Here is a 24812-nt window from a genome sequence, read left to right on the forward strand (position 1 = left end):
CAATCTCTTGTCTCTTGCTAGCTCAGAACAGCCTCAGCTCATGTCAAACTGCAATTCTGTCTAGCCCAAACTGTCCCTCAAAGGTACTAGAGATGTATACATCTCTTCCTATTATAAACATAAGGAAGATGGTGAAACATATTTAAGTGCACTTTGGTCAGCCATCCAGAATATCCATAAAAACAGTTCAATACGGGTCCTTGGTGATTTTAATATGCCTGGTGTTGACTGGACATCAGAATCCATCTCTGAAAACTGTAGGTACCGTAACTTGTACACTTCCTGTCTTGAAAATATAGAAAATCTCAATCTTCAGCAAATGGTCACCCTCCTCACTGGAGGAAATAATATCTTGGACCTCTTTCTCACAAACATGCCCTCTCAAGTCCATAAAACCACAACTTTACCCCCATTAGGGTCTTCAGATCACGACATTATCTTTCATGAGATGGTCGAAGGTTAATAGAGGCGGCCCTATACAACAGGTCAGAGAAATGAAATATTACAAGAAAGCAAACTGTCCAGAATGGCCTCTAAAAAGACTTTGAAACGTTTTCAGAGCAGTTTCTTGCAGCAAATCATACAGATCCCAATACTGCCTGGTTATCATTTAAGGATGAGCTAAACCGTCTTAGCTCTATCCACGTTCCAACTAGATGCACTAAAGTCCGTCGTGATCTCCCATAGGTTACTCCTGCCATCATTAGGCAAATTAGGAAACGGGACCGTCTATTCTCCAAAATAAAATGGTCAAATTCCCACTCCCACTCCGAATACCTGGTCAAAGAATATAGACACTTAAAGGGGAAAATACAAAAATATATTAGGAATAGCTCCTGGCAGTATTTAGACACCATATTTTTTACTGCCAACCCCAAACCAGGCCAAAACAAAAAAGAATCACTCGTTTGTCAAATCAAATACGACAGAAAATTGTGGTGTTGCTCCTCTCAAAAGTGAAGGTCAAACATTTATAGATCCGATAGCAAAAGCCAATATACTCAATCGGCAATATGAGTCAGTTGTCTCTCGGCCTCAGCCCCTTAGCCTCGCCCAGTCATGCAAACAGCTGCTGACTCCTGCAAATCAGCCAGTCATGCCCAAGGGCAACATATCCCAAGACGGAGTGGAAAAACTCCTTAAAAGCCTAGGTCCAAGTAAAGCCTCTGGCCCAGATAAACCTAGGTAATTATAAAAAAGAATTGTACTTAGAAATAGCCTCTGTCCTTACCTACATATTCCAAATCTCCTTCAATACTGGTATTGTCCCCAATGACTGGAAGCATGCAGTCATTGCCCCTGCATATAAAAAGGTCCAAAGTGTAAACCCTCTAGTTATCGCCCCATACCCCTCACATGTATCGCCTCAAAGTTAATGGAACATATCCTGGTCTCCAACATCATGTCCTTCTATGATCAGTTTAACATTCTTAGCCCTTACCAACATGGTTTCAGGTCAAAGCACAGCTGTGAAACCCATCTAATAAGTTTCTCCCAAAAGGTCAGTGACAATTTAGAACTAGGTCAACAAACAGATATCATAGTCATGGATTTCAGCAAAGCTTTTGATAAGGTAGTCTAGATCATCACAAACTAGTCCATAAGTTACATGTCAACCCACAGGTCTCTTTTTGGGTCAACCCTTAGGAAAAACAACTGCTAAATTTAGCAGTGAAATAGTTTTTTTTCCAAATAAATGCCTTTTTTGCAAGTTTTTTTTTTCAAGAGTGAACATTTCATTAGCAGTTTTTTTAAAAAATGGTAAAAACTTGTTACAAAAAACTTTTGTCCACGCGGCAGTTTTTTTTTGTAGCAGTTTTTCTCCATTTAAAATAAATGGTCAACTTCAAAGCATTTTTGAGCAGTTCATAGCAGTTAATTTCTTGGACCAGTTTTTCTGGCTGTAGTTGTGATGAATAAAAAGCAGTTTTTTTTTACCAGTTTTTAGTTAAATGCTTACATAATAAAAGAACACACTTGAATTTCATGATTTGTGAATAAAATAGCTGCACCAGTTTTGGCGGCAAAATGATTGTATAGTTTGAAATTCTGGACCATGTGGAGCACAGATCTATGTGAATAGCATGGTATCAGCTGCAGTAAGTGCCTTTATATATTGCTTATAATGTATACACAAGGCATGTCAAAAGCAAAATGCGATATATATTTTTTTCAATTGATTTGATTCATGTAATTCTAAACAGATACTCTACTTATTTTTGTCATCAGTTTTCATGACTTTGAATTCTTGTACATGTAATTAGAGGTGCCCAGCTAATTCACTAGCTTGTTGAATCATCTGGCACTAAGTGCCAGGATGAGCTATTGTGATTGTTCATTGTCTGTCCACCTTTTCATCCATCAACTATATATTTTCTTAAAATAACATCTTCTGAAACTACAAGTTGATGAAAACTATCTGCAGACAGCTTGCAGCTCATTCACCGCAGACTGTTCGGCCTCGGGCCAATACGACTGCCCTCTGACACTATTAAATTAATTATTTATTAACATATATATTTGTGAATGATTGTAATAGTATTTTCAAAACAAGAGGGTCATTGACCCTAAAGCGCTCACCTGTGTACAAGGCTTCAAGTAGGTTTGTATAAGTTAGGTTTCTTCTATGTTAGCCTATATTATATACATGTCACACACACTTTTGAACGTAGGGTAATAATTTGAACAATTATGGTAGACATTACAAATCTGATATCACACGCCAAATATCAAGGCTCTAGCTATTACAGATTCAGAGAAGAAAAAAGACCACGCCCCCTAGCAGCCATGTTTTCTGACGAATCGGAATGATTTGAACAATCTTGGTAGAGGGTCACACAAGAACCATTTGTGTATAATTATTTTAAAATCGGGCTTGCAGTTTTAAACAAGAAGATTTCTAAAGTTTCCACTATATACATATAGTTAAAAGTGACCCATGCCTCTGGCGGCCATGTTTTTTGACAAATCCAAATAATTTGAATAATCTTGGAAGAGGGTCACACAAGGACCATTTGTGTAAAATTATTCTAAAATCGGGAAAGCGGTTTCACACAAGAAGATTTTTAAAGTTTCCACTATAAACATATAGGGAAAAGTGACCACACCCTCTGGTGGCCATGTTTTTTGATGAATCAAAATAATTTGAACTATCTTGGCAGACGGTCACACAAGAACCATTTGTGTAAAATTATTCTAAAATTGGGCTAGCAGTTTCATACAAGATTTTTAAAGTTCCCACTATTATACATACAGGGAAAAGTGACCATGCCCTCTGACGGCCATGTTTTTTGACGAATCAGTATAATGTATAATTTGAACAATCTTGGTAGAAGGTGACATAAGGACCATTTGTGTGAAATTATTTACAATAGCTAGTGTCTGTGTCAAAAATATTAAGTAATAAGAGAGGTAAAGATAAAGTGTATCAAAACACTAAAGAAGTATAATTCTAAGCAAAAAGGGGGCATAGTTCATTAAATATTAGTGCAAGAGTTATGCACCTTGTGTCATATGATGTGGGTCATGATGTGAAACTACTACTTAAAGTTTGAATCAATTGGTATCCCCCGCCAAAAGGGTCTGTGGTGAGGAACGGCAAATAAATATATCCAGCAAAAAGTTAAGAATGTTACAAAGAAGCAAATATTGAGGCTGATCACTACCAAATAGAATGTAAGCCTCCGCAGGTCTAGTCACAAGTAGTCCAAATATAAATAGTACTAATCTTTTTTCCTTTCCTAGTGCATTTTCTCGGCAGCAACGTGCTTACTTTTACCCTACCGCGTTTCAGTATGTATCACTTTGCATTCTAATGAAATTGGCATGTTCCTATCGCATGCTAGATAAAAATGGCGGCGTAAGAATTTAATGTCACGAAAAGAGAAATTGAAAGAAGCGAAAAGTAGTAAATTCAGCGGGTTGTATTTAACGAACTGTAGTTTTCTTATATAAAAGTTAACACCCCATTTTCTTTTTGTTTTTCTAAAGTAGCGATCTAGTTCTTTATGGGAATATAAGTCTCTGAAAATCTGATATGCTAGAAAATGTCGAAACACCGTTATGAAGTGAGTGAATTTTATACGAAATAAAGAACAGCTGGATTTAGTGGTGTTCAGCCTTGATGGAAAATTAAAAATGAAAAAAAAAGAAGGGGAGGGGGTGTGACCAAGGCAAGGTGGTGACCAGGTGTGGGTACACACTTCACATGTTTATAATAAATGTTCATGGAAAAGAATGAAAGAAGTTTAATGAAATTCTTCCAATTGGTTGGTTTGTTATGTACAAATCTGTGGATTTTTAAACAATTAAAGGGCAATAACTGTATGGAAAATTGACCAATAAAAAAAGAAAATGATGGGCATCATCAAAGTATGTTGGTTCATATTTATTTCAAGTTTCATGAAATTCTACAAACTTGTTACTGAGAAATGGCTGCAGACGTGTATTTTTCATTAAATCAAGTGCAATAACTCTAAGTGACATTGACCAATCAAAAAGATAATTTGACGGGCATCATTGCAGTATGTTGGCTCATGTTTATTTCAAGTTTGATGAAATTCTACATGCTAGTTACTGAAACATGGCTGCGGATGGACATTTTTGTGCATTTTTCATTAAATCAAGGGCAATAACTCTAAGGGAAATTGATCAATCGAAAAAAAAACAACTTGAAGGGCATCATCGCCGTATCTTGGTTCATATCTGTTTCAAGTTTGATGAAATTCTACCTACTAGTTACTGAGAAATGGCTGCAGACGGACATTTTTCATTAAATCAAGGGCAATAACTCTAAGGGAAATTGACCAATAAAAAAAAACCTGACGGGCATCATCGCAGTATGTTGGTTCATGTTTATTTCAAGTTTCATGAAATTCTACCAGCAGCCAATTGTATAAAAAATTTAACCACGCAGTAACCACTAAGTGCCAGTAACCAACATGGTAACATCGTGGTAAGCGATTGTATAAATGACGTCATTCGTGGTAACCACAATATAACCACGGTTAATTTTAACCCACCTACGGGAGCTTGGTAACCACAAAATAAACCACTCAAACATGGCCGCCGTACAATTCGACGTATTTACAGACAAAATTTGACGGAATTGACGGATGAAAAATTATTCAGGTGTTCAGCTGACAACATAGACAGACTGGCTGGACTTCTTGGACCGACGGACGCAACGGAACCAAGCTCTGACACTACGGCAACAGATTTTATCCGACGATGAATCATGACTGGATTTTATGCCGTTACAGGGCTCCCCGTCTGTAATTCACTAATCGGTTGTATTGACGAGACCCATGTTAAAATATTTTCGACCGTTTATCCGCATTGAGGCCGCATTTGTTAATAAAAAAACATCAACACAGTATCAATGTCCAGGTGAACTGTAACCACAAAGGCATGCAATTAACAACGGTATTGCACCAGTACACAACATATATATTGATTCAGTATGTGAAATAGAGTTCTAAGCAAACATCTTACTTGATAATCCACATTCAGCAATACAATTACAAAACACATTTGTAGACATTTCAAGAAGCATTTCATTTTACAGTCCTACTGTCACTACAAACACACATTACTCCGAATCCATATTTTAATTAAATGCACAGATTCTCTCTACTTAATGCAATTGTTTATACTGTTTCATAACCTTGAAATTGCTAAAACACAATATGTAAGTGTACACACGTGTATTGATGACATTATTATACTGATGACATCATAAAAGTACCTTGTTCAAGGAACTATATGGAAGGCCGGTTATGCGCGCAGTGCATTATTGGAAAATTTACCGCGATTAAATTGATATTTTACGTGGTTAGGTTACCGCGCTGTTAAACTGGTTTATACAAGAGAAAATAATCAGTGGTTACCTAACCACAATATATACCGTGGCTACAGTTTTACCGTGGTATATTTCAACCATTGTTTATACAACTGGCTGCAGGTAATTACTGAGAAATGTCTGCGGACAGACGGACTGACACCAAAACAATACCCCACTCTTGATTTCATCGGCGAGGGATAATAACTGAGATATAGTGAAAATTAACCTTAAATTCTTTGTAAAAGGGGGCATAATTAAAAAAGAATTGGTGCCAGAGTTATGCACCTTGCGTCATATGATGTGGGAGATAAGGTGGAACAACTATTTTAAGTTTGAATCAAATCCATTTAGTAATAACTGAGAGAGTGAAAGTGTATCAAACTTTAACCTGAAATTCTGAGTAAAAAGGGGGTTAATTCATGAAATATTGGCACAAGAGTTATGGCCCTTTTGTCATATAATGTGAGTGATGATGTTGAACAACTCTTTTAAGTCTGAATCAAATCCATTTAGTAATGACTGAGATACAGTGAAAGTGCATCAAAACTTTAACCTGAAATTCTAAGTCAAAAAAGGGTGGATAATTCATTAAATATTGGTGTGAGAGTTATGGCCCTTAAGCCATATGATTTGGGTAATGATGAGGAATAACTATTTTAAGTTTAAAGCAAATCCATCAAGTAATTACAGAGATAAGTACCAGAGATTCTAAAAGGTGTTTAATCATAAAAGTGACGTAAAGAAATGAAAATTTGAATGACATCTGTCCCAGTGTAGTAAAGGTTATGAAATTCTCGGTGTAGTATAGGGCAATGATAAAATTCTCAATGTGGTATAATGTAGCAGGGTAGATCATTCTTAACCCTTACCTTGCTAAATTTCTATAATGAACTTGTCCATCTTTCAATTTGGACAATACCACTAACTGTTTAAAGGGGTGCTTACCAAAAATATTCTGACTGAATAGCGAACAGTGCAGATCATGATCAGACTGCATGGGTGTGCAGGCTGATCATGATATACACTGGTCGCAAAGGCAGAATCAATCGTGTCCAGCATGATATGGGCTAGAGGGTAGATTTAAAACACATCAGATATTCAAACACAAGTTACATTTATTTCAATAGTAAGACAAACTTTAGTATTTAATGTTAAAAATCACTTGCATCAACAGTATGAAAATCTTGCAGCACTTTCTTCAAAGTATTAAAAAAAATAAAGCAATATTGGACGGAATGAATGAATGAGTTGGGTTTTACAATATTGGACAGATGTTCATAACTTATTCAATAACATACTAAACATACAGATATTTCCTAACTAGAACATTATAAGTAATTCAAGAAACAATTATGAACAAAAAATGTAAGTTTTCAATTTTCAAAGCTAGGACTTACTACCAAAGCATAAATTAAGGATTAAAAAAATTAAACAATGGTACTGAATAAAACAGAAGTAAAATAAATATCAAACATAAATGTACAGCTATAATTTTACAATATTTGCAAAACATAGTAAACGTTTGCTTAACAAGCTAAAAGCTCAAAGATTAAAGCTCGTTTTGTCTTTACAAAATATCCCTGCATTTAATATCTTTTTAATTACCTCTCAGTTTGAACAATATATCTTTGCTGCTTCACTTTGAGGCAGGAAATGAAATAACCTCAATAAGCTTATAAGTATTGACAAAAGTCTACAGGTGTTGTATTCTGTTTAACCCTTACCCTGCTGTATTTCTATAATGGACTGGTCCATCTTTCAGTTTGGACCATACCATTTATTATTCAAAGGGGTTTGCACTGAAAATTTACTGACTGAATAGCGAACAGTGCAGACCATGATCAGACTGCACGGATGTGCAGGCTGATCTTGGTCTGCACTGGTCGCAAAGGCAGAATCATCTGCCGCCAGCAGGCTAAGGGTTAAAGGAAAATGATAATTCTTATTTTTGACGTGCAATTCCTAGTTTTACCATAGTAATTCAGTTATTTAACAGCAGACATTTAATTCTAACAAGCACTTCCAGTACTGACCCGTTTTCTTCAAGAAACTATGAAACAAAAGTGGAGGACACTTCACTTTACTCATTGTAAAATTGTAATTGAAAACATTTACGTCACCCTACCCCGAGATCGTTACCACAAATCTAGGTTCATAGATTTCCGCTCTGCCTATTGGTCTAACTTTATTAAAAAAACTTATCTTCAACATGTGCCTACCAGTACTGCAAACTGTATGAAGCTGATATCATGTCACTTTTCACATCTTTTAAAAAATATGTTTAAACTCACACTGGTTTCTTATCAATACTTGGATGAAAGGAATAAGGACAAAAGAGAAAATCCACACATTCCATCCTCTCAGTAATTGTTACCTCTTTCACTTACAATCAGCACCAATACTTTTTTGATTTCTTTATAATACTGCATCCATTTTAAGAATCTAAGGGTGCTAATTCCATTCATAAACACAGTAATGTCATTCTTCTTATGCTTGTTTTAACAGACAATTTGTGCTCATGCCTGCATCAAAGGAAGTGTAGTATGTCTGATATGTACTGGATACCAGCTATTAAACAATTAAGGGATGTGAAAACTGAGTTAAAGAATGCAACTGAGGTGACCATTTCATGGCACTGTATTTATATTGCCAAACATGTTATGCAACCCTAACCCAAGTGACCTTGACTGTGACCTTGCAGGTACTAACCTGACTCTTGCAAGTAACACATCTCACTGGAATCTCTTTAACCGTTTCAAAATTGAAGCTGAGACATGAAATGTTTTGGACAAACAATACATCACAGGCAAACTAACTAACACACAGATGGACAATGCAGTTTCTTCAATTCTCCCTTCTGGGACATATAAATGGTATACAATCTAGAGTTATTTTCAGTTGTATGCTTTGAGCAATTAAAACACACATATTATATCACAACAAACATTTACAAGTCTGATAATAATGCTATGATATTAATACATCAGTGTATGTATAATTTCATTTTTCAAACAACAGTTTACAACAATTTAACAGCGAGTGACAAAATGCCCATAAAAATATAAAAATCTGTAATTGTTTTGCCAGATTCTACAAGAGTCTTTGCAATACAGTCTAACCCTTCCGTAAAGACCACCCTTGGGAAATGAAAAAGTGGTCTTTGTTGACAGGTGGTCTTTAAACACAGGTAAATTTACACTACTTATGGTTAAATAGGTAGAAAAAAATAAAGGCTTTTATAGCAGTGGTCTTTATACAGAGACGGTGTTTAGCAAAGGTTTGACTATATTTCAATCAGAGCAAAAAACAATACATGCAATATAATTATCATTAGTAATTACACTACATTCTGAATAACCATCACTGGTCTCCATGGTTATGAATGTATAAATAATTAACTTTTAGCAGAATTTTGAATTTTTTTTCAGATGATGGATTTGGCTTTTCTAATGGATCAGAGATTTATCATTTTCCAAAGACATACTATGAATTCCCATGTTTAATGATGTGAAAAAAAAACAAGAACAAACAAACAACATGGAAACTGTTGTAACTGAAGGTTCAGCATCTTGAATGAGACAGCCATCAATATACTTATCATTTGGTCTAACATCATAAAATCTGCCAATATTTCTATAACAACCTAACATTTACATCATATACTATTTACAGATTTCTTAACAATATCAACCAATATTACATATATATACATATTAATTTCTTGTACTGTAACAGTAATTCTTGAGACCTTAATATGCATCACCCGTCTGCTCTGATCCTAATTAATGCGCTTTGTAATTTGTTACTTTCAAATTGAAAATGTACAAATATATGTTTAAACTAATAATTCTTGAGCCATAAATTTATAGACCAAATAAACAGGAAACATGTCTTTATAATTCAAGTTGTACAAGTACATGTACTGTTAAACCTTTATTTCTGACACCTCTGTAAAACAGATATTTCTCAACAAAGGTACAAATGTATGTACAGTCAAACCTGTGTAAGCAGTCACCTCTATTAAGCAGCCATTTGCCTTGAGCAGTCACATTTGCCATTCCTATTTCTATACTTTCAAAGGAAATTAACCTGTATTGAGCAACAACATGTCTTAAAAGCCAACTTTTGTTCCTTCCCCTGACTGGCTGCTTAAGACAGGTCTGACTGTAGTTTTGGTCCAGTCAAATAAATTTTTCAGTAAATTAAACCTCTTTATCTTCATTGTGGTGTTTGCCCCAGAGCAACAACCTCTGTATATCAATCTTCCCTGCAGTGTTCGCTTTACAGAGGCTGCACTATATACTGCAGAAGCACATATGTTCGCTAGGTCAAAATTTTGTGAATTTAAAGTTTTGAGTATGTTCGCGAGGTTTGATATTCGCGAAATTGTAAAAATAGTATCCTACTTGAATCTGAATCATACTAATGGTGAACATTTATGTGAGGATTAATTTTCGCGAGATGTAGAGCCTCGCAAATATAGCAAAATTAAACCCTCCCGAAAATTTCTGCTTTTACAGTATTCAATCTTTAGAATCATTTACTATATGTATATAGTATTGTCTCGAGTCATTACTTGTTTTTGCGGCCTCTAATGTGCAGCCGTCTCAACCAATCAAATGAGCATGTTTCAGCCAGTAATTTAATATTAATGAAATAAACTTGTGTTTTAATGTCACAATATGCATAAATGAGCACACCTTAGTGTAAACATTACTACTTTAAATTAAACACTACAATGTAGAGTATATGAGTCAATGTCTGTTCTCTGGATGACAGTCCACATCGGGCTTCTGTTCAAGGTACCCTGAAAAGCCTTTAATTCAAAATATCATAATCAGTAAATGAAAAGAATCATAAAATTAACCCTTCTCTTGCTACAAAAACTGTCGTCTGCTGAAACTGTTGTATGCTTCATTTTTAAAATTTGATCAATTCACTTAATTTTTAGAGAAATTATTGACCGAGTGTCAAGCAGCTTGGATCCTGATCAGACACCGAGTTACTCGGTATCTGATCTGGATTCAATGTTGTTTACAAAATAGTGTTTTGCTGTGATTAACAAGGGAAGGGTTAATACATTCAATTCACTCTAAAAATAAAATGAATACAAACTGAAAAACAGAAATTTATTCACTTTTACAGTTTTAGGGACAAATGTAGATATATATGCACCAGTTTACTAAAGACATAGTTTGTAACAAGAGCGAGTTTGAATCAATATAAACACCATGAGGAGGTTATAAAATCATGTACAAGGGAACAATTTCATATAACCTGTTCAGTGTGTTAAAATCAATTAAAACATACTTCTGCTTTATATCATATCTATTACAATATGTTTTTTCATGTAAAATGTTAAATCAAATTAGACAGCAATATTTCTTTGTCAATATAAGGTTGTCATGACCTCATTTATAATGTGTATTACCAAAAATTAACATGATTTGTCACATCAGAGCTATTTAGAACTTCTAAAAATACTGTGTTATCATGGTTGTATGACCACTTTTAAAAGTCAATGCAAATGAAAAGGTTATTTATCATATTTGTTTAAAAAACATAATAAAATAGACTTAAGTTAAATCTTTTGAATAGAACAAGCTTTTAGACAAACTTTAACAGAAACTAACCCCTGAGTGAGATTTTTATCCAATATCCAATCAGCTGGCTTTCTTTTCCTCCTTGACTATATAGATGAAATTCTGACTACCTATGGCAACTTTAGGATGATTGCCTTTATGGTCATTGTCCAGGCAATATACACTTTGTTGAAGGTCCAGTAGCTGACTTGTAGTCTGAAAGAAAACAAGAGCTCTCCATAAGAAAGTATGCTCGTCTCTTCAACAGCTTCTGAGACAAAGAAGGGCTATAACTTAGCAAGACTTGCATATCTTAGTTATCTTATTACAATCTGTTACAAAATGGAAGTTATGACGACTTGCATGTAAAACTTCATTGGAAATAAGGACCATAATTTGAATTATTATATCTCACATAAATGTCCAGTGCAAATTTCCAATTAGTAGGGGTGACTATTGAGGACAATTTTGACTACTACAATACTATTGATATTGCTTAAAAACTATTGCGATACTATTCTATTGCAGGTTACTATTGCGATACTATTGCAATAGTTATCGGCCATCATATTTTATACAGTAAAGCTACCAACTGGCATTGTTACACAGTGTAAGAGACAGCACTGTTTATAATTGCTGTTAACTCACATTGAGATGTTTGTATAACTGAAACAGACAGAAATAATTCTAACATTAAATAATTCTTGCCTTCCTTGGCTTCGGAAAAATAAGTAAAACAATAAACCTATGCAAGGTATACTCAAACGAATCGGCCATTTTGTTGCGAATGTCAACATGTTTAGTAACCCAAAGCATCAAAAAAGACGAAAATTAACGGATCGGATTAAGGTGTACCAGCACTAAATGAAGGGCCCTACCGAACAGTTTGCTGTATAATACAAGTATATAGCCTTCTTTCTCCATGTCCATAGTATATTTTCTCATCTAAAATTAACAGGTTATTTAAATATATTTAATCAAAGTTTCTAAGAAACTAAATTTATTAATTATCTCCCAGACTGACTTCTCAGTCCTTTATGGTAGTTTAATTCCGTGAGGGTAATTATTGTAAGGGAGACGTAAACATTTTCCGAGGCGCAAATGAAAGCTGGCTCTGTTTCTTGGTTTATAAATTATAAATTATTTCTGTATTTACAAAAATTTCAAAACTATCGAAACTATCGATTGTTGAAGGAACTATCAGCGATTGTTATTGGATCGTGACTTTTCTATCGATGCATGCTATCGGGACACTTAGTATCGCAATGCATCGATAGTTCAATGTATCGTTACACCCCTACCCATTAGTTTAACATGAATAATATATCATATTCCCCAGTGATTTTATATCACATGCGCAAAATCGTTATTTTCAATTTCTGCGCAGGTGATATGATCCAAAATTTTATATCACATGCACAACAGCGTTATTTTGTTTTTCTGCACATGTGATATTATTTTTTCATATCATCCATTGAGAGATTGATACTTTTACATTGATTAAAAGAGTGAGTCGATAAATTTTCAGACGAGGTGCTTATATAATTATACTTTAGGATTAAATTACCCTTTTCTGCTGCTCTTGCATGTGCGAACACGGCCGAATTTTGTTTCTTATGCTACGTGCAACATATTTCAAAAACAATTTTTCATCAGATATTGAATCGAAACTACCATAAGTTTGGAAATGATCTAACTAAGAAAATGAGCGCTCACACTTATATGTTTCGTTTAGAAAAAAGAAAGTTATCGCCGTTTTTTTAATGCTACTGACTGACACAATGTTAAAATATTAGAATAAATGTAGTAGGTAAACGTCTCGATTAAATCTATCAAAAAAGTCTTACTACATGGCAAAGTCGCCACAAATTATAAGTGCTAACAAGTAAAGACTTTTTAATTCTGTCTTCTTTATTTGGTTAGTAATTACTCTTTAATATTAAATAAATTACTATGTTGATTTTCCAGTAAATGCTTTGACCCTTATAATCTTTCGGTATAATAAAATAAATATTGCTTTCCTGAGAGGGTGATATGAAAAATGTTCACCCCTCGAAATATGAATACAGACCTCGGCTGGCGCCTCGGTCAATATTCATATATCTCGCGGTGAACATTTTTCATATCACCCTCTCAGGAATGCAATATTTATATAATATCAGTTTCAACCAAGATTTCTCTAACTTGGCTATGCAAGTACACTTGTTGAGAGAAGGATGTCTTGCATGAAGTTTCAATCCCATACATGTAGTTTTTAATGAGATACAGCTCGATAGTTAGTTGAACACAAAATCTAAGCTGACAAATGGCCGTAATTTGTGTTATATTCAACCAAGATTTACCAAACTTGGTAACATCAGTAGGTATGATAACTAGCGAATCTTGTGTGAAGTTTCATTTCAATACATGCAATGGTTATTGATATATGAACTTGCAAAATTTTATCGAAGGTCTGATAATGCTGAATGCCTTGGTGAATAGTTCAGCTCTCACTGTTCTTTGAATACTCATTTTCTGATCCTGAATTTATTTTTTCTCTCTGAAGTTCGCAATAAAAACCATCTTTGCATTGTTAATAGAAGAAACAATCACTGCAGAAAGTTTCATTAAGGGTGGTCAGTCTAATTTTAGCAACATTTTATGTTATTTTCACTTTTCTTCTATTCCACTAGAGATCTTTTTAACAAACAAAAGACCCAGTACAAAAAGTTGGTTATCTATTTGAAATGTATATTTTATTCCATAAATAAATTCTGTAATTAAACATTTTAAATTTAATATTAAAGTATTTAAAAAGACTGACTGTTTCTTTTGATAAATTTCAATTAAGTGTTTAATTTCAATTTAATTTTTTGTTTTACATTTGCATTCAATACATAATTGGCTATTTCAACAATCTGAACCGAAAGGAACATAAAGAACAGTCTGTATCTTTGGAATGCAGATGTTTTCAATCTATCTTAAAGTTTGTTCTCCAATCGTTCACTAGCCCTTACCCTGCTAAATTTCTATAATGAACATGTCCATCTTACAATCTGGACAGTACCATTAATTGTTAAAAGGGGTGCTTGTCAAAAAGATACTGACTGAATGGTGAACAGTGAAGATCTTGATCAGACTGCACAGATGTGCAGGCTGATCATGATCTACACTGGTCGCAAAAGCAGAATCAATCATGTTCAGCATGACAAGGGCTAGGCTACAAATATTTATATGCTAAAATTTATGCTCTCTTAGTTGTGCAACTAGGATAGGACAATGTAATTTTAAACTAGTTCTGCACCTCTGATAAACCAAAAGTAATGCCAAAAAGTTGTTTATCTGGGTAATATACAATAAAGTCTCCACTCCGTATATGGAAACGATAATCATTGTATGAATTAATGGAAATCTGAGACTAAATTTATTGAAATGGCAAAGTTACTGTTCATATTATCATAAAATGAGATATACAAAATTTTGACAAAATCAGCTTGAAAAGTGCAGATTTTTCATTCATTGGAAAAAATTTCAAAAACTGGAAAATGGTCATACATATTTTATTTCACCATAGTTATTATAAGCCATGTGTCTACTTAAGACTGTGAGAAGTTTCATTAAAATCTACACAGTCAGTAAAAAAAAATCTATTTGTGAAAATGTGATCAAAATTGTGATTTTCCCGTATGCTCAATTTATGAAAACTTGTGTGAGGTAGAAATTTTTTAAATCAGTCTTGCTAAAAATCAAGAACACAACCCTTATTTTTTTATCTTTTGGATTCTAAAGTTTGAAATACAACTTTCTAAATGAAATATGTGTTTACAAGTAAATCCTGACTTCAATAAACGTTGAGCCCTGTGCATCCTTGCGTGACAAGCATACCTAAGTTCCTAAAACTGGTCAAGTCAAGGTCAAACTTGAGGTCAGGTGTCGAAAGATAGAGGAATGAACAGATTTGTACATCTTCCCTTAGTAATCATAGTCATTTTCTATATAGGGTTCTGATTTTCACTTTAATGAAAACGGTTAACAATTTGGTTTAAACCTAATGGTGGCTCCTTGTAAAGCAACCTAAGTCCAAAAGGAAGTCAAGGTCAAACTGAGGTCAGGTGATGTCTGAAGATGAGAATGGTCAGAGGTTAATCTGATTAGTATCAAGTCATTCTAGTAAGGGGTATTGATGCTAGACGAAACGGTCCCATTTTGTTAACCAAGAGATGGCCCATAAAAAGCAACCTAAGTCCAAAATGAGGTCAAGATCAAGGTCAAACTGAGGTCAGGTGATGTCTGAAGATGAGGAATGGTCACAGGTTATATCTGTATTAGTATCAAGTCATTCTAGTAAGGGGTATTGATGCTAGACGAAACGGTCCCATTTGGTTAACCAAGAGATGGCCCATAAAAAGCAACCTAAGTCCAAAATGAGGTCAAGATCAAGGTCAAACTGAGGTCAGGTGATGTCTGAAGATGAGGAATGGTCACAGGTTATATCTGCATTAGTATCAAGTCATTCTAGTAAACGGTCCCATTTGGTTAACCAAGAGATGGCCCATGTAAAGCAACCTAAGTCCAAAATGAGGTCAAGGTCAAGGTCAAACTGAGGTCAGGTGATGTCTGAAGATGAGGAATGGTCACAGGTTACATCTGCATTAGTATCAAGTCATTCTAGTAAGGCGTATTGATGCTAGATGAAACGGTCCCATTTGGTTAACCTCATATGAACAAACAAACGAATGGACAGATGGACGGACGGACAGACGAACGGACAGGACGATCACTATATGCCTCCCGCATCGGTAGATGCCGGGGGCATAAAAAATTGATCTAAATGTGCAGAACTACCTTAAAAATACCTCCAGTAAAAACCTAACATGTATTTAGCACTCAGTGAATGTAAGTGTAGATGATCATATTTCAATAGTGTTTTGAACAATTCCAAAACATGATCAAAATCTGAGTAAACATCTTTTAAATATACATTATGGAACTTTTTCTTTGGGCATAAATGTCATTAATAGTACAACTTTCCCATAGAAGCCTATTGTGAAAATTGACTGAAGGACCAATCTGTTTAAATCTGTCCTCCCTTCCTCCCAAAATCAAGAACACAAACTTATCATTTTTATTGGCTTAATGTTCTTCAGATACAATAATGCCTTGAAAAATATAGCTTAGTACAATTTACATTGTACAATGTAGAGCAATATTTGTGTTGATCATGCAGAAATACCTTAAATCTACATGTTTCATGAATCTATTTCTATATAGATACTTACATTTAAAGTTCCTCTATCTATAATTCTGGCCAGGTTGTGATTGTGTCCTCCACATATGATGCTTTCATTGCCTAGCCACTGGCAACAATAGACCATAGAGTTGTTTAATGGGTCTGGTGGCACATCTTTGATCTTCTGAGCCGAGTTAAAATCCCATATCTGAAAGATAAATAAACCTTTGAGGCATAAAACACCACCACAAATCTTGAGATGAAATATAATTATACAGCATTCCCACAGACTTTTTGAAAAGTTTAGTGTTACCTCCGTACCGAACAAGCAAATTCGATGAATTGGTATCCCCCGCCGAAAGGGTCTGTGGTGAGGAACGGCAAAAAATATATCCAGCAGAAAGTTAATAATGCTACAAAGAAGCAAATAATTTCGTTAGTCAAAATCAAATTAACAGAAAATGAATGTTTTTTTTGTGTGTGTTTGTGGGGTGGGGGGGAGGGGGGGGGGCAGAGGGGTGAGGGTACAAAACTTTACATGTTGATTATAAATATTGATGGAAAATTAAACAAGAGCTGTTGGAGGACAGCAACGCTCGACTATTCAACAACCTTGTCAATTGATTGAATACAAAAGTCGATAAAAGGGGCATAATTTTGTAAAAATGGGAAAAAGGGTTATGGAACCTTCACAGAGCTTATCAGCTCATAAAGTGAACAAGTACATGAAGTTTCAATCCTTTCCCATAAGTGGATACTGAAATACCAGTTTACATACAAAAACTTAACCAAAAACTGCTAAGTCGAAAAAGGGGCATAATTTTGAAAAAATTGCAAAGTAGAGTTATGGGACCTACACAGTGCATGTCAGATCATGACAGTGAACAAGTGTGTGAAGTTTCAATCCATTCCCATTAGTGGGTACTGAGATACCAGCTTACATACAAAACCTTACCAAGAATTTCTAAGTCGAAAAAGGGGCATAATTCTGACAAAAATGCAAAGTAGAGTAATGGGACCTACACAGGGCATGTCAAATCATGACAGTGAACAAGTGTGTGAAGTTTCAATCCATTCCCATTAGTGGGTACTGAGATACCAGCTTACATACAAAACCTTAACCAAGAATTTCTAAGTCGAAAAGGGGACATAATTTTGTAAAAACGCAAAATAGAGTTATGGAACCTGTCCAATGTAGGTCGGTTTATCACACAGTGAATAAGTGTGTGAAGTTTCAATCCATTCCCACAAGTGGTTACTGAGATACCAGTTTACATACAAAACCTTAACCAAGAATTTCTAAGTCGAAACGGGGTCATAATTTTGTAAAAATGCAAAATAGAGTTATGGAACCTGAGCAATGTAGGTCAGTTTATCACAGTGAATAAGTGTGTGAAGTTTCAATCCATTCCCACAAGTGGTTACTGAGATACCAGCTTACATACAAAACTTAACCAAATCAGCGAGGCAGCTGAGAGAACCTGTGCATGAGGCCAGTCCTTTAGTTCATCCTCCACAAGTTCTTGAATAACCATACAAGTTAACCAAACGGGGCGCGAGGCAGACGTACGTCGTTGCATGTGAGTCCTATTAGCATTACTATTCTTTGAATACCTATCCAAGTGTTACCCAAGGACTACATTAAGTATGTCTTTGATATAATTGTTCATAACAAGTACTACCTACCTGCAGTGTTACCTCCATGCACCACAAACCTGTAAGAATACAGTTATGTCTTGGATCTATGTTTATAACATGTACATCCTACCTGTAGTGTTACCTCTGTGCACCAAAAACCTGAGAGAATACAGTTGTTTTGAATCTATGTTTATAACATATAATATCTACCTGAAGTTTTACCTCCGTGCACCACAATCCTGTGAGAATACAGTTATTTTGGATCTATGTTTATAACATGTACTACCTACCAGTAGTGTTACCTCTGTGCACCACAAACCTGAGAGAATACAGTTGTTTTGGATCTATGTTTATAACATGTACTACCTACCAGTAGTGTTACCTCTGTGCACCACAAACCTGTGAGAATACAGTTATGTCTTGGATCTATGTTTATAACATGTACTACCTACCTGTAGTGTTACCTCTGTGCACCACAAACCTGTGAGAATACAGTTATGTCTTGGATCTATGTTAATAACATGTACTACCTACCTGTAGTGTTACCTCTGTGTGCCACAAACCTTTGGGAATACAGTTATGTCTTGGATCTATGTTTATAACATGTACTACCTACCTGTAGGGTTACCCCTGTGCACCAAACCTGTGAGAATACTGTTATGTCTTGGATCTATGTTTATATAGGATGGACGAATGTTCCGAATATATATTCGAATGGGGCCACTTATATGTCTGAAAAAAAAAACAACAACAAGTAATTAAGTATTGCATGCAATACAAATCCCTATATTCATTTTTATCAGGTACTAAGTTTCTCTATGCAGTTTAGCATAATGATCCGTCAATATGTACAAACAATATTGTACTATATATATATACAAATGTATGCACAACACTGGATTAAACTTCATTAAGAATCACAGCATGGCTGAGGCGCGAACATTGTACTGTATTATAAAAACAACAGTTTTTCGCTCAGCCTCGTTAACTGTTGTTGATGTTCAAACATCTCAATATAAAAAGATTAATTTCAATTTTGATAACATTCATTTGAATTGGGGAATATGTGGATAAAATCATATTAAGGGAAGTAATCTTGAAGATTTTTTTTTAATTTTTTAATTGGGTACATGATTAATGAGCTATATTAAAATTTTTTACTGATTGGACAGAAAAAATCAATGTTGATCTTGACCTCAGGTTGACCTTCACTGACTAGGTTGTGTAGCACTTGACACACTTCCACTATGGTGTAACCACTTGGTCAAGTAATTTAAATCCTAATTTTGAACAGAGTTATGGACAAAAGAAAAAAAATCTATTGACTTGACGATGACAGTGATCCATGCTTGAGGAGTTAGGACGGTGATAGCAAATATATGTCATAATGGAAAGATTTGTGCTAAGTAATATTAAATTTCTTCATGATGACAGAGGTAATACATACAGGAAAAAATCCTACGACTGTTGCCTCAATGTGACTTGACCTTTATTAAGGGTCTAGTGTGGCATGTAGATCCTCTGCCGATTAGGAATCGATATTTACTTGCCTCATTTAGTAGAAATGCATTTTGAGGACAAATACCTAAAGAAAACCTTCATTTCAAAAGTACAAAACATCGTGACCACAAAACTGAACTAGTTATTGTGTAGATATATGATAACACTCATTAACGCAACAACATGCTTGTTGGTTATAGCACTCATTAGCTATATTGCACTTGCTATTCCTTAACGAAAACATAGTATTTATTGCTTTAACATCTAATATATACATATTAAATTAGTCAAAAAGTGTAAACGCTGGGCACATGTTTGGAAAAAGCAAATAGAGTCTGGAACAATTGTGTGCACAGCAATCAAGTTGATATTCAATCCTTCCCATTAGTGTAACTGAATACAGCTTACATTAAACTAAACCCTATCGGGATCCGATGATGTGACAAGTGGCAATACTCACTCTTTTAATCCTAAATGTGTTAAAACAAACAAACTGATCTACTATGCTTAACAGACACAATGACGGCCATGAAGCCAATTGCAACATGTGGTATGCATTGGATCGTTCCATGCGTTCACTTCAAAGCCATCAATTAGAGGCGGTGCACAATGTCTGGATACAAGCAAGTCGCAAAACCCCTATGTTGTTTCTCATGCGCGGTTAAATTATACACCAAACATTAAGAGAATGCTGATTTTTACTGGACTGCATTTTGTATATTCAGTAAAAAAAATTGCATAAATTGCTGCAACAGAAACATTATGTTTACTATAATATCATACTAAGAGCTTTGAGGCAGACCTAGAAAACTTGTGAATTACTCCCCTAGATTTAACAAACTCAAAGTCTCAGCTATTTGATGATGAGGCGAATGATTGTAAATCGTTGTATTCTATTTTAGAATGATAAGACAAGAACCGGGTGGGCAGACGCAGCCCTCGTTTTTGTTAACATGTGTTTTTCTACGCTTAACTATTCTTAACACAATATATCAATAAGTTTTATTGTCATTGAAAGGATAACAAGCATTTATTGTAACTTAATTTGTTTGAAAATAGATCGATAATTATGAACCTTAACTATAGTGTTTTTCTAAAGTTGGAGCACGCTAGCGCATTAAAATCATATGTATTTAAAGTTTTTCGTTTTCAAAGTTATTCAATATAATATGAAAATTTTAAGCATTTCAAACTTTGAATTTTTAAATCCTAATGAATGAAAAAGTTATAAAATAAATTGATCCATACACAAACGTGTGAAAATATTTGTTGCCACCAGATAACAGGGTGGTTGATGCTGAGCAACGATCTCTCCTATAAAACTGATAAATTTATTGCTTACTAACAGAGTAAAATTTTTTGTCATCATGATTGTGATCCTGTAAACAATTGTTTGGTACATAAAAACCTATGAATTCGAAGTGAATGAAGACCGAGAAGGCAGTGAAAATGTAAAAGATACAGTCTAATGGAAAAAACATATTTGCAAAAGTCTGAAGGACCAATCCCTCCATAGCCAAGTTTCTAGCAAAACTAGCATTGATGCACAAATTCAAGCTAAGAAAACAACAAAGTTTGCACATTTCATGTAGTAACTCTTAGCATGTTAACCTAACTGGTGTCAGTGTGCTACTTGTAGCTAAATTTACATGTGCCTTACGAATTTTGCCAGCAATTCTGGAACGTAAGGATCATGTTTCTATATCCAACCATTTGGTTAGAATTATTTAAACCAATTCATAGCAAAAACGCTGCTTAGTCATTTTCAGGAGATATTTAAATGAGGCAAGTGCATATTAGAGAGATTTTATATGTGTGATGCAAACATGCTTTAACAAATGCGTTCCTTGGCAAAAATAATGTATTTTGATTCCATGACCCAAAGCAATGTATTATATGATCAACTGTGTGACATCCCATCATTCATATATATAATGACATTGAGGAATTATTATTTTTAGCCTTTAACATTATGCTTAATGCGTACACATTTTGTATAGCAAGAATATATAATTTTTAGTAAAACGTTATTAAACATATTGTTAGCAAATCAATGTGCTTTGATGTAAATTTGTAAAGTAATATGTGAGCTAAATATTGTAAACTGCAAAACAAAATTCTGTACATTAAGTCCCATATTGTGCCTTAAAATTGTAACATTTTCACCAACCAGCTGATGATTCTACCTGCCTATAAAACCAGACTTACATATGAGATGTCCTGCGATCATCCCAAACAAAACTATACAAACTCTGTTATGAAAACAGTACACAATTTAAATATGAAAAACAAAAATCTATCCATATCTGCTACAGTTAAGCCAATTTTGGTACAAGTTCATTTCGGGGAGGATATATAATAGTGACCTGCCACAGAGAAACTTTTACATTACAGTCGAAACTCGTATCTCGATTCAAGGACCAGCTTTTATTGCGACGATAACCGAAATTCGAGTTATGAGAAGGGAATATACGACGCAATGAGTACCATACGAACAGATTATGAAACAATGTTCCTAGCGTTATACGTGTCGGCAATTTACGCTACACGATTCCGTACGTTCGGTTTACAAAGTTTAGTTTTGAAGAATAAAAATGATACCAACCTCAAATGTTTTTGATCAAGTTTCTTTTGTAGTATTTCTTCCCAGGATGACAGCATCGATTGACATTTGAACAATGATGCTTGCCCCAAAAAAGTAATTTTATACAGTCTCTCGCGATTACCTCTTAACCTTATTAAATATCCCAACTAGTCAAACATAATCATTAGTTTAAATTAAAGCAATTTCACATGTCTCAAAAATATGTCTGCTGATTAAAGAACTCTAATGTACATCAGACAATTTCATTATGGCATGTCAACAAGGATGAGTCATCTCACTTTGATAATCGCCGCACCTTTGATATGTCGGCATCACGGCTTTCTGGTTAGGCAATAAACATAGACATGTGTTAAAAACCAACCACATTTACAATGACATGTGTGAAATTTTATCGCATATTTTTCTCACTTCGACTTACCGAGTTTACAATGCACTTGAATTTCATTGACGGGACTGAAAATCCCTTTCGACACATCCGGAGTCTCGGTAAGTCAAATTTTGACGTAACCAAAGTTGAATAACATATATAAAGAAGGAAATTTGACGGGACTTGAAAATTTCTTCGACTTAAGCGGAATTTCGAGGTAAGCGAGTTTGAGATACCGAGTTTCGACTATTGAAAAATAGTTAGGTTTCTTAAAAACTGATCTTGTACATTTTGGATATCAAAACTTCACTATTTGTTCATTTTATTTTTAACACAGTCTGTTTGGAAGTTATTCTCCCAAAGTCCAAAGGCAATATGCGAATTTTCACGCAGAAATTGTACCAGAAATGGATGACACTAACAGACAGGTAGGCTTTGACCAAAGAGCGGCCTGGACTTACCTTTGTGCATGTTTCATTCTGTCATCCCAGTACTGAAAATATATCTAACACATGATAATCATTCAATTCTACCAGAACATACAACTGTCCTATGTGAAGATCGGAGAGCCTGGATTGGTCAGTTTAGACAGTCTGTCTTTTATGCTGCATGCTGCTTTCTTAAATTATAGTCATACAGACTCTGATGACAATTTAACCAGTATAATGCAGATGGGGTATCTTTTTAGCCACTTTAAAACTTATCTCACAATTTCATAGATGGCAGCCATATTTGCATTTTTAAAAAATTCTTTATACCTGCATGATTATACTTTTGGCAATAATGCTGCTCCATATCCATGATTTTTTTTTGCTTTCGCAAGCTGCTTGGCTTGTGTATAAGTGGTTGTGAGAACAAAACTACTTGGAAAAATTACCAAGCTACAGTACGTTATTCACCTGCTTCATGAACTTTTATACACTGTGAAATCATTTATTGATTTAAGTTCATGAACATGAAGTTTTGTGCCGTTTTGCTTAAAACTGATATTTGGTAGGGATATGAATTCATGGATTTAAGCTCCTGAATTGACTATGTCAAATAGGAATTTTCTTGTTTGATGGGATTTAATTTCAATGTTTGATGTAACCACTAAATCCACAAAACTTTGTCCCACATGAATATTAATGATTTTAAAGTATTCACTCTCAAACTCATCTGTGCTGAAATTTAAACATAGTTTATCAGAGTCTCATTTTTGGATACACAAATTTACGTTATATATGTATACATTCTAAAATCAAAATTACAAGGGCCTTTTATATGTAAAACAGTACTGAATCCCCTAATCTGTTTTGTTGTGGAAATGCAAAACTGAGCCATCAAAAAACAGTGATCTTTTTTAGTTTATGGTCTATGTTTTGCTAATATTTGGGAGCACCAATGAAAAAAAGTTTCACAGAAAGTGAAATATGAACAAAAAATCAATGAATCTGGGACTCATAATTAAAGGTAGCTAAAGACTTCACCTGAACTGTGTCATCCCATCCACCAGATATAAATACATGTGGTATCGTAGGATGGTACATCAGGGCAAATACCCGACACTGGTGTCCGTCCATGATGTCTCGACCATCACTTTAAAATATAAATTTACTGCATATAAATACATGAATTTTAAAACAATGATAAACTAATAGTTAAGGTAAAAATTGTCTGAACGATATGAAAATTTGTTTGAAACTCTTTAAATTCATCTTAGTTGGCTTAAAAATGTCATCAAATTGTCAGTATTATTTGTTCATTTATTAATACGTATAACAGGATTTTTCTTCCTACTTTGATACAATTAACCTTTACCCTTCAAAATATCTAAAATGGACTGGTCCATCTTTCAATTTGGGCAGCAACACTTTTTACTTAAAAGGGTGTTCACTGAAAATTTACTGACTGAATAGCGAACGGACATACAAGTTGATCTTGGTCTGCACTGGTCGCAAGGGCAAAATCACTTGCCGCCAGCAGGCTAAAGGGTTAAGCAACAACCTAATTTCTAAAATAACAAATCAATCTAAATACATGGCAATGTTAATATTTTGTACTGCTGCTTATAGTGACCAAGAAACAGT

General features: G+C 34.5%; 1 protein-coding gene and 1 long non-coding RNA gene across 2 annotated transcripts in view; both read right to left on the reverse strand.

The window, feature by feature from the left end:
• Nucleotides 1–6939: 6939 nt before the first annotated feature.
• LOC128546070 (uncharacterized) lies at nt 6940–18912 on the reverse strand. The gene is made up of 4 exons (XR_008366499.1): nt 18888–18912; nt 16683–16841; nt 11476–11640; nt 6940–10658 (listed from the first exon to the last, which is right to left on the reverse strand). It is a non-coding gene; the product is annotated as an uncharacterized LOC128546070 (long non-coding RNA).
• A 78-nt stretch (nt 18913–18990) lies between these two features.
• The window catches only part of LOC123533855 (WD repeat-containing protein wdr-5.1-like), a gene marked incomplete at its 3' end in the record, with an annotated part of 35163 nt that continues 29341 nt past the window's right edge, over nt 18991–24812 (reverse strand). The window contains exons 6-8 of the mRNA XM_053520122.1: nt 24213–24321; nt 23205–23236; nt 18991–19003 (exon numbers count right to left, since the gene is read on the reverse strand). Coding sequence (XP_053376097.1) covers nt 18991–19003; nt 23205–23236; nt 24213–24321 — 154 coding nt within the window. The remainder of the gene's footprint in view (nt 19004–23204; nt 23237–24212; nt 24322–24812) is intronic.

The sequence above is a fragment of the Mercenaria mercenaria genome, chromosome 12, assembly GCF_021730395.1.
Source record: "Mercenaria mercenaria strain notata chromosome 12, MADL_Memer_1, whole genome shotgun sequence".
Lineage (NCBI taxonomy): Eukaryota > Metazoa > Mollusca > Bivalvia > Venerida > Veneridae > Mercenaria > Mercenaria mercenaria.